Source organism: Sparus aurata, chromosome 16 (genome assembly GCF_900880675.1).
Source record: "Sparus aurata chromosome 16, fSpaAur1.1, whole genome shotgun sequence".
Lineage (NCBI taxonomy): Eukaryota > Metazoa > Chordata > Actinopteri > Spariformes > Sparidae > Sparus > Sparus aurata.
The window spans coordinates 21,780,056-21,791,653 of NC_044202.1; the positions used below are offsets into that span (position 1 = coordinate 21,780,056).

At 42.2% G+C, this 11,598-nt stretch overlaps 1 protein-coding gene across 1 annotated transcript in view; it reads right to left on the bottom strand.

The window, feature by feature from the left end:
• The window catches only part of LOC115597436 (protein phosphatase 1 regulatory subunit 37), a 63,106-nt gene extending 52,136 nt beyond the window's left edge, over positions 1-10,970 (bottom strand). The window contains exons 1-2 of the mRNA XM_030443319.1: positions 10,615-10,970; positions 6,614-6,714 (exon numbers count right to left, since the gene is read on the bottom strand). Of these exons, the coding sequence (XP_030299179.1) occupies positions 6,614-6,714; positions 10,615-10,774 (261 nt within the window). The 5' untranslated portion in view covers positions 10,775-10,970. The remainder of the gene's footprint in view (positions 1-6,613; positions 6,715-10,614) is intronic.
• Between the last annotated feature and the right edge of the window lie 628 nt (positions 10,971-11,598).

An 11,598-nucleotide genomic window follows, 5' to 3' on the forward strand; every position in this document is an offset into this window, starting at 1 on the left:
AACGTACATAAAATTCTAATTGACTTTCACAGTATTTCCCTCTGTCACCCCCTTTGTTCACTTGCATTGCTTTTGAAATATTTGATAGCGTGCATTTAGCGACTTAATTAATGCCACTTTGTGTAAAATATACTGTCCCCTTAAATGGTTGATGTCAAAATAACGTACACATTCTCCAGTCTGAGTGCTGAGCGCTGGTTTGGAAGTGTGTGTGTGTGTTTGTGTGTGTGTGTGTGTGTGTGTGTGTTGAATTTTAGATTCAGTTCTTTAAGTTTGTCATGATGGGATTCTATCTGCGTTCGTCCTGCTGGGAGAGAAAAACAGCACTCCAGCGTGAACGTCACACGTTTATTTATTTATTATTTATTCATATTAATATTTTGTATTAATATTTTAATTAAGGAATTTATATCACAAGCTGGCCACCAAAGTACATGCACACGTGTTTGTGTCGTTGTGTATATTGGTGTTAACAGAAGCAGACTGACGGAGGAAGCGTGAACACCTGAGGCACAAACATTTACAGTGATGTGATTCATCTCCAGCCTTTAACACCAAATAAATTAGAATAAGACTAAAAACAGGGAGACACTTTATCATAACCAGCATAAACAAATGGTAAATGTACAGTTATTTAAATTTAAGTGAAAACTTATTTGACTGTTAAACAATTGAATTCTCTTTATTATATAATTGTAAAAGCTAAATCTATCATTTATAAAAAATGGTTAATATACAATGTTACCAAAAAGTGAACTACTAAATAATGATCTATTATGTGTAATTCTGATTAGAAGCTGCACAGTGTGTGACATGCACACAAGTGTCAGTGTGTACGTAAGAGCTTGTCGTGTAGTGTACAGAGTGATTTTTGTGTTAAGTCTCACAAAAAGCACAAAAAAAATGCATTTATCATAAATCATAAAATTCCATGTTGATCACTGGGAAGATTCACACAGTACATAGTGGCAGAGGCACTGGGATATTTGTATCAGTGTGTATGATTTATTTATGTATTTCGATCCTCCGTCTGCCTGCGTTTGCTCCCCCTTAGTTCACACCAACACAACGCACCTCTAACATTAATCTGAAGTGTTGATGTCCGACCTGTGTCCGTCTCTGTTGTTCTGTCAGCCGTCGCTCTGTGTCGATGTGGAGCTTAAGTTCATCGCTGATTCTCACTGGCTGATCATAACAAGAGCTCAGGACATCTCTAGCCACGTTTAGTTCGTAAGAGTTTTTTTTTTTTTTCATGTACCCTGCCTTTAAAACACGTAACTCGTGACCTACTTCATTATCCTCCGCCTACTTCCATTTTCAACAGTGTGTATATCTGTAGAATCTTATCTCCTCCACTGTGGTGGGACGGAGGCAGAACACTCACAGACACACTCGTGAAAAACCACAAATAATACCAAAAGTTACTGAATGATCAGAAAGTGAGAAAATCCTGCATGTGTTTAGTGTAGTTCTGTTCTGTGACGTGGCTGACCTGATCCTCGGTGCAGGCCGGGAGCTACAACTGCAGTCATCAGTGACGGAGTAAAGAGGGACGATCCAGCGCGGCTAACGCCAACTCAACTGTGAGGACAATTTCCCGATGAACACGCTGTTTTAATTCCATGATTTTTGGGAAACATTTGGCCACTTTGGTGACGGAGCGTCTCCCCCGTGTGAACCGTCGGTCCAGGCCTGTAATATTATCCCATTTACAAAAGCACTCATATTACTTGTGCGACCACCCAACCATGCAAATTCAATTCAGCCTAATAGTGCACCACCAATAGTGCATCACACATGCCATTCAGTTTAACTGCAACTGCTCCAAATTCAATTAGAGGCAGAGAATGTGAAAGAGACTCTTTTACACGTAGACATCCTTTTTCCAGTTATGCATGCTGTTTCCCAAATGGTATCCAAGGAAAATGGTGTAAAAGTACAATAGAGGGGCTGTGGAGTCGGTGTGTTTTAAATAAAGCATGTTGTGTCTGATAGTGTGTGTGTGTGTGTGTGTGTGTGTGTGAGTGCGAGGCCGTCTGAATGACAGACTGAAGTGCGTTAGCCGCGGGTCCCGTGGTGATCCTCGTCCCGACCCATACTCCCCGCTTCTCTTCTTTCCGTGTGATCGCGGCGGCTGCCACTGTACAGCATTTCAAATGCGCCACTAACCGCCCCGTTATCGGCTGTAATGAGAGGAGCGACATATGTCCGGTCCCCCTGCTGTTTCCTGATAAGCCCTCACATTCAGACACACGCAGGAACACTCTTCCGCCTCCTCCTTCTTCTCTCTCTGCTTTTATATTTCATGCAAAACCTGCTAACTACCACCAAGGAAAGAGTGCGGCACTTACTTAGTGACATTTACCTCGCTGCAGACTGTTCCACAGTGAGGGGGGATAACAATCAGCATGCATTTAATTTAAAAGAAAAAAAAAAAAATGCTCCCCTTAGAGTTCAGCAGGCAGGGGAAGATATAGCTGTGTGTGTGTGTGTGTATGTGTGTGTGTGCCATAACAGTTGTGCCGGCAGACTTCTGCAGTGCAACATTAATGCTAATCAAAAGAGCTGAGAAAGCGGTGGTGATATGTAAAAACAGATTTTCTCTTGTCTCTTCGCCCTCCCCCAGCCTTCAGAGGGAATTATCTCGGGAAAATAACATTTGTGGGTATTGAATCTGACCCCATGAATTCAAGAGAGGCATGCTGTCATGTAAGGAGGCCATTTTTTTTATTTTTTTTTTCTGTAGCTGTGGGGTAAATAATGAAAGTTAAGTTGTAGTAATTGATTTCTCTTCAGTCCACTCAACTGAATAATCTGCAAGGGAAACAACCGCTAAGCTTTTCATTAGAAGACTTTCCAACATGCAACTAATTCAGAGCTTATTCTCCAAACAGCATGGAAAGAATACAAACCCATAGTCTGAGCGCGTTTGATTTATAATCCTTTTGTATTTTGAAGCTTGGAGAATACTTCACTTAAAACCCAGAAACAACATTTTTTTTTGTTTTGTTTTTTTCTCCCTGTATATTGAAATAAATCAATCAGTAAATCCCCTTCACACAATACAGAAGAAGGAACATTGAGCCAATCCATATACATTTAACGGATGTATGTGAGCTAAATTCTGGGAGGATAATTTAATCCTTAAAGGAGGAGACCTTAAGAAAGGTGACACAGATGTGGAATTATGATCTTCATTGTGTGGGGAAATAACAATCTTTAATTTCAATTGTAATCCGCGTCAAATTCTACTCGCTCAGATATTCCAGTCATCTAAATACACCTGGCTGTTTCATCAGGATCAATGCAAAACTCTCTGAGGAATTAGCGAAACTGTCAAAAAAAAAAAAAAAAAAAATGCAGTGTTAAACAGAGAAAAGACTCCTGGATCCGTCCCTTCATCCACATCTGCACTGAAAGCTAACAGGGTCTATTCTGGGCCGAGACACCTGCTCCGTCAGAGCTTCATGGACATCTGTTCCTCACTCTCTGAGAGACGGGAGCACCGTTAGCTCGAGTGCAGCCCTGGATTTCTCTGGTTTCAACATTGTCGGAAACATTTGTAATAAAGTGAGTAACAACTCCACAAACAATCTCACGCACGTCGGTAAAAAAAAAAATGGAGAAATCTTACATATCATATCTTTAGACGTTGGACTGCGGGACAGGTAGGCCTGATAATCTGTGGCCTACACCTTTTCAGTCAGTCCTCTAAGAGTGTAAGGACTTTGTTCATTTTAACATAAATACCAAAATAATGACTGATCAATCAATCAAAACAATGTCCCCGTCTCTCAGTGGGAGAGACCAACCTGACAGTACCACCTGTATTAGCTCATAATGCGTTTCACAGTTATTTCTTAATTTGAATATAAATGACTGCAGTTAAGCTCTTTCCTCGTGCCAAAATAGTCGTGTAGAGATGGAGCTTGATCATCTCAATTACCTTTCTAATTACAGAGTGAGCCAAACAGAAACAGAAAGGAGAGACAGACTTCACAGTGGAATCAGACAGTTAAAGCACGGCGGCCTTAGACCCCCGGTTGGCTCTATTATTGTTTACCAGTACCAGCCCTATGAAGATGTCACGAATAGCAATACTGTTTTATCCACTTACAGCATTTCAAAGGAGTGCAAAGGGGCCCAAGGGTGCAATAAAAAAAGCTTTAAAAGTCTTCAACGCTGGCTCTCGGGGGAATCGCCCCTCGCCTGAAAAGACCTAATTTAATAAATTTGCTCTTTAGGTGTTTGTCGTTTCGTTTTGCATCGTCTTATTATGGATTCATTCACACGCAGCCCTTTTGGTCTAAACATTGCCCCTCTTAGCTAATGCCTAACTATACATATTTTACTCTTTTAGGAGGACCACCTACATTCGTTTCCAATGCAACCCGGATTCATTAGCACCTCAGAGATAATACAGCGGCTGTATGCTTAATGTAAGCACTGCTAAGTCTCTAATTTTCCACAAATAATTCTCCTTGATCTCAAGCAAAATTTATGCAAGCGGGTGGGGGTGCAGGGTGGAGAGCAGCGTTCTTTAACATCGCTGCTCTAAGTTATTATGTACATAAAATAAATTATAAATGGCAGACTGTGTGTTTCAAGTACGGCAAAGAGAAAATAAGTGAGTCTATGTCACTGGAGAGGGTGAGTGTATGTGTGTGTGTGTGTGTGTGTGTGTGTGTTGCTCAGTCAGTTGGTAGGTCAACAAAATTTCCCCACCATTTTGTTGCCACAGTCTTGGTTGTGTGTTTGGTTGTGTTCAACATCACATACTCATGTACCGCCTACAACAAACTCAATCAGTACAAACTGCTTACTAGGGGTGCAACTACACAGTTAGCCCACGGTTCAATATGTACCTTGGTTTTTAGGAGGGAAAGGGACAATATTCCCATCCAAAATTCCTCAAAAACCTGAGTCCTGCATTGAACCTGCTCTTAGCCTCTTGTTTTGAGCGGAGATGATGTTAATGTTTGGCAATAACCCTGATCGAGGCTGATGAAACCAAATCATTCAAATTATCCAAGGGATTTTAGTGTGTGTGTGTCACAGTGGGTGTGTTGTTGTTGCACATTATCGTGCATGTGTGTGTGTGTGTGTGTGTTTGTGTGTGCAAGTTTGTGCTGTTGCATGAAGGTGCCTTTGTTCTAATAAAACCTTGAGATTGCTGTTGGATATGCTGTGACAGTGTATGAAGCTGCAGCAGGTTATAGTGTTAATATTGATCATTTGTGGAGAACTGTAATATCACTGCGTGGTACGGTCCTTTTATGAGGAGAGCTGCTGATGTTGCATAAAAGGAGCGTGCCGCACACATGTCTTTGAAAACAGTATTTCACAGTTGCAGGTTCGGTCAGGTTGAAGTTTGGATCTGTATCATGAGGATCTGTTGGCACTATTTGAATTAAAATGATTGTTTCTCATTATGTTCATAATGTTATTGGCCTGATTTTCATTTGAGCATTTTGACTGAAAAAATAAAAAAACAATGTGACATCTACAGCTCCATCTGCTGAAGATGATCATGTGATGATATGAAAATTGATTTTGTCAACTGCTATTTTGACTCACATTATAAATCTTGCGGGGGAACTAAACTAGTAGCTATAATCGCCTGAGTAAAGGTAGCCCACTAACAGATGTTCAAGCCACATGCTGAGCCTTGGTTCTGACCCGCGCTTCGAGGACGCATGATGCTGTTGTGAGCTGAACACTCATCTAATGATTTATTGTAGGCAGAAGCAAGGTGCTCTCATCGGAGCACCTCCAGAAGAGTCTCCAGGAGGAGGTGGTCCGTATCCAGTGACAGCACAGCCACCGACTGGGGCAGGAAGGATGGACGTTCGGACAGACACACAAACACACACATTGTGTTGGGTGTAGAGGCCACAGAGAACTACACACGTATATACACTAATAAGGTCAGTTTACACATCCTGCAAGTGCACGTGCATGCACGCATACATACATGTGAAAACATAAGGAGTTATAGAAGCATTTACAGCAAAGGACAGATCATAGATTCCCATTATGGTGGATGTTTAGAGTTAATAGAGAACACATTATTTTCTCCTATTCAGAGAGCCACACCTGCACAAACAAGTCACTCAGCTGTGCTAAACCCTGAAGGCTGTATCATATTTTAAATTATGTCAAGCGGTGCAAACTTTTCAAGTCATTTCTTTTTTTTGTGATGTTTGATATGTGAATGATTTACTTAATGATTTACTGACAGAACATACGTCATCAAATCAAATATTTGACCCACCACGTCAGTATTATATCTAATATTATATATATCAGTGAACATGATCATCACATTTCTTTGTATCTCTCAATATGTGTAAATGCCTGAAAATCTGTTGATGCCATTTTGCCAAATGTGCAATCTTTGTGATATACAAATGTGATATTCTAAGGGACATGTTACAGACATCATACCCACCTGATATCATATATATGGCTGTGTTACGGATCAGATCTTCCTATATACTGTGTGTAATTGTTACAGATATGTGCCAGATCTATGACCTTGTATACTGTTGGATCATTCCAGATACAGGTCCTTCTTGTTCAGTGTCTAACACTGATATGTGAAGCAGTGTACCTGAAGCTGTTGCAGGATGTGCTCCCTGGGTTGGACCTGATGTCTGCTGCAGCTCTGCTGGTAGGCCACCATTACCTCTGTCAAGGTGATGCAGCTGTCAACTAAAATAGAAGAATACACTCATTCACTTATTTAATGCCTCTCCATCCCAGTGAGCCATCAGCCACCATTCAAGAGTGCTTCAGGGCCTCAGAAATGCCATACGGTAAACTGTGCTATGCTCTGAGTGTGTTTGTGTGTACTACAGGGAAGAAGGCAGTCAGTGAGAAGTGAGAAGGACATAATTATCTGTCTGAACAATAAATCAACAAATCAGGCATCTCGATTTATCAACCATAGCCCTGTGGGATGGGGAATTCCAGATGTGAGAGGGAACAGAGCATTTCACTTTTGAAACACTTAGACGTTTAGAGCGTTGTGCATCCTTCAAAACCTGGATTGAATTTTCAATTGTTTTTAGTCAAATACATTTTGGAGATGATAACTACAGACCTTGACAGTCTTTAAAGATTTGATATGCATAGGTTGGCTCTTGGGCCAGAAAAGATCCCATTAAGGTTAAGGGACATTTCCAGGAATTGTTTCTCACTTTCGTCATTTAAAGTCCCCATGAAACCGAAATCAATTGCTTCTTGGGAAACCGTCAGGTATGGAGGAACTTGATCCGTGCTTATTCTAGTATTTGCACAAAATGTTGATTATGCCCACTGCCATGCAGCTAGTAACTATCTGACAGTCTGACTGGGTTACAGGGAGCTCCCAGTAAACACTAGCCGTTTTTAGACAGGGCACCAAGCCGCCAATTTGCCCGTCCTTCTGGCGGCTCAGTCCGCAGTTTTAGACAGAGGGCGGCTAATTGGGGGTCTGTTTTGGTCCGCCGATTTTCGGCCTCGGAGGGTACACTTATTTCCACCTCGACTGCTATCTAAAAACGAGGCGGCAATGCGCCAGCCTCTGCGTGAGGTGGGCTCAGGTGTCAATGACCTGCACTGTAGTGCGACCCACAGCCGTGGAGTTTTAAAACCAAGAAACAGCTGATCACAGCAGTCGGTCCATCATTTCATCCGCAGACATTAAGATGAGCAACTGGACAGCCGCTGAGATCCAGGAGATGCTAGTGTCTCCTCGGTCTCTGTAGCTGTTTTGTTGTGTTAGCTTGATGTTGTGTCAGCAAGCGAAGGACGGTCGCTACTTTCAAATTAAAAGCCCCCCGCTAAGAACCCAGTTCTAAACTCCAATGGGGTGAAATGTAAAGCTCTTATTTTGAAGACAAATGTGTTGTCTCTGTTCACAGCCCAACTTCAAGCTTCACTTCCTGCCACATGTCTACGCCTACCTCAGAGGCGGCTTTTGGAAAAGGAGGAATATTACGCCTCCGTTTTAGAAAGACAGGCCAGCACATTGCCGTCCTGACCTTGGAGCAAATGTGCCACCTTTTCTATCTAAAAAGGGCTACTGACGATTAAGTAAAAAGAGGGCGTGTCTACTACTGCCAGAATAACCAACCAACCAGCTTACACGTGACAGCATCCAGGTGTTAGGGTTAGCCGACAATTTGACAACAGAGTATACAGTGCGAAGCAATTGTTAGCTATCCCTGCATGAACAAGCAAGAATTAACTGTCTAATAGCAGCTAAACTCCATAAACAAACTTGGTACTGGATTCCCTATTACCTGCTGTTCGTCTCTGAGTTCGTGTTCAGTCCTGACACTGGCCATGTTCACTTTGATCCCGGTACAGTAAGCGGTTACTTTAGCAACGAGTTCAGCCAACTGCTCATCAGCAAACTCTGAGGGTTCAGGCTGAGCAGCCAGAGGACATTAGAGAGCACAAAGAAGTCACAGACGTAGCTTTGATTCTGTGATTTTCTGGATGAAAAGTGGATATGTCTCCTCATGCTCCACACAGGTCAAGATCTTATTTAAGAAACGTCTACCGCATGACATGTAGGCTACCTGTGCATTCCCACCATAAACACAACATGGTAGCCTTTATCCAGCCTCTCAGAATCTTCTCGCCCTGAAGTTACAGTTACCTTTATAATTTCTGTTCTGTGTCATTCCTTTCCTGGCTGTCAGTGGCAGTAAACAAAGTGTAGTGCAGATTTAAATCAACAGTGTCACAAGGAAGAGAAACTCACCTTCTGATCAACCTTTTGAAGCTAAGGGCAAAACAGCCGATGCCAGTGTGGACCTAATCGCCACAGATTTCCAATAATGAGGCCGTAAGCACTCCCAGCAGCCTGAGCCATGCCTGGACTATAACACTTTCATTCCATTCAAAATGGAAAGACTTAAAGTTTCTGCTCAACCTCCTCAGTTCCAGTATAGTCTGAAAAACTTGAGGTTGAGATACCAGACTCCGCAGCTGGTACATTATCCAGTCCAACCTTAGCCAGCACAGCCAACAGCCTAACTCGCAAAGGGCAGGAGCCCTCCCACAGCTCAGTGCCCCACAGAGTTCCCAAGAGAGGTCTTTGAACCATCCTTAGCCTCTGTATTTGTGGGTTGAACCCCCTGAAATGAGGGTTCAAATGAAGTTCAGGGCAAGGATACTCATGGGGCTAAATGCAAATTCACAGGCTGGAAACTCTGCCTTTCTTGGCTAATCCAACCTGCTGCTAACCTGCTCACCTGAATTGCATTTCTGTCTGACTAACCTAGGCCAGGGAATCCAGACAAGTACTTTGGGCCTAACCACTGCCCATGACTGGAACATCTAGCATTTGGAGAAATTAACTAGCAGAGCTAAGTGTTTGAGACAGTCCAAGTAGCTGGTGAGCAAGCCAGCAAGACAAGGACACTTGGAAACCTTCACATAGGAAAGAAAGAGAGGTAGGGTGGCCTGTCAACCACTGCCTTAGAGGGCAACAGATAATAATGGATAACAAACACCAAACAACACAGAATGTGCTTACCTCCACTGGACCTGCAAGTAAAATACAGAATCGAAACATGGACCCACGCAGCAATTAAGGATCAGCCGGCTAACAGTGAAATCCACACGGATTTCGAGGAGACGTATCCTCTTTGTTTGCTGGAAATATTGTCTAAAATAATACAGTTTCACCAAAATCAGTTAATAAATAATACATTTGTGTGGGTTTTTTTTTTACGAGTTATGAGTGGTTTAGGGTAAGGGCGTGTGCAGCGGGCAGCATTGTGGGGGAGGGAGTCTTTGCTGTGCGCTCTGGTATGATCAGCTGTTACATAAGATTTTTTACTTCCTAACATGTATTTTATGTGCTGCTGCTGCTTTTCTTGGGTTACACTCCTCCACTTGAAGGAGGAACCACAAGAAGCCCAGTGGCAGGACCATTGTTGCCAAAACCAAGTAATCATTCCTGCATCAATCTTTGTGCCTGTCCGCTCTGCCTAGCCCAGAGACACAGTTGCTCATTTGCTCAGCTAGCTGAAGAGGATGTTGTGTTTCCTGTGGAAAGTACAACTGGCAGTCTGCTGTATTTCCACCACCGCTGGCTGTTTGTAATACAAACCAGCCACCACAAAAACACAAGCATAACTAAAAAAATGTATATGAGTAGCGCAAGTGCAGTCGTATACAGCTGAAATCTCTATCAGAAACTCTCTAATGTGCTGCTGTGTTAGTTGTTTCACTGTGAGGCAACAACAATGCAGCAGAGTGCACAGCAGAGCGTCACCGTCCCTCCAGCACATCCATTCTTGCATCGACCTTTTGACAATGTTCATAGATTAAAAACTATGAGTGTGCTAGTGGCACAAGAATGGCAGAGAACGTACAACCAACATTTTAAAGTAAATGTTCATGTATATATATATATATATATATATATATATATATATATATATATGTTATATATGTATATATATATATGTTATATATGTTTAAGCAATGTATAAGTGAAAAAAGGACAATTTAAATGCAGATGGCCAAAGGTTACCAAAGTGAAATCAAGTAATCATCATGATATAAATGAGACTAACGTTCAACTCAAGACAAAGTTACACAGCAGCTTACCCTTTCTGTCAGTGTTCATGTGCTCAGCAAAGCCGGACACTATCTTTTCATCAGGGGGGAAAGACACATGCTTCTCTCCTTTACTTCTCTTCTTCTGGTTCTTGTTGGGTTTTTCTGCTTCATCATCGCTCTGCTCATCATTGTCACTACAGCGGGTCATCCCTCCGTTTAGGACGCTGATATTACGCTTTCAACTGGAGTTTGAAGGCAAAGAGTCAGTTCGAATGTAGCCGAGCGTCTCTGGAAGCCATGGAAAAGTTTCTGAATTAATTCCAAATTTAAAGAGGGAGCAGAAATGTGTTCAGGTACAAACAGTTGTGGCACCAGCCCTCCTGGATGTGAAGTGTAGCTCTCTCCACGACGTGATCACTTGGAAAGACAAGACACGAAAGGAACAATATCTTATTCATGAGCTGTGCAACAGGTTGCAAGTGAAACCTAATATGTTTGTATCGAATGACACATTGAAAATAGGTTAGGCTCTGCAACATTACATGCCTATTTAGATCCAGCATTTACAGCCACATTCAGGAGAACACACACAATGAGATGGACATGAAGCGCGTAGGACAGGAGATCTTTCATCAGGTGGGTCACAGAATCAGAAGGGCCTGAAGTGGAATAAGTGCTATGTAAAAGAAATAGATTTTAAGTCCCAAACGTGATCGAGTTCACGTTCATTTCTTTCTTTTCTTCTGTCTGTTTTATGTCTTTAGCTGGAAATACAATGCGTTCACAAAAAGGTTTGGGGGGACATCATCTCAAGAAAACACTACCACCCCAACTTGCCGTCAACCATGCCATATATCAACATATTTAATATAAGACATACTAAATATCTCTGGAAGGCTGCATGTTACAGACCGTACCATTCTGCATCTGCTGCGATCGTTTGCATTTCAGCAGCTTTCTCATCCAGTCATGAACTGCAGTGTCTTTCTGAAGACTTTGTAAATAAATCCATAATGATTAATCCAGCGATGA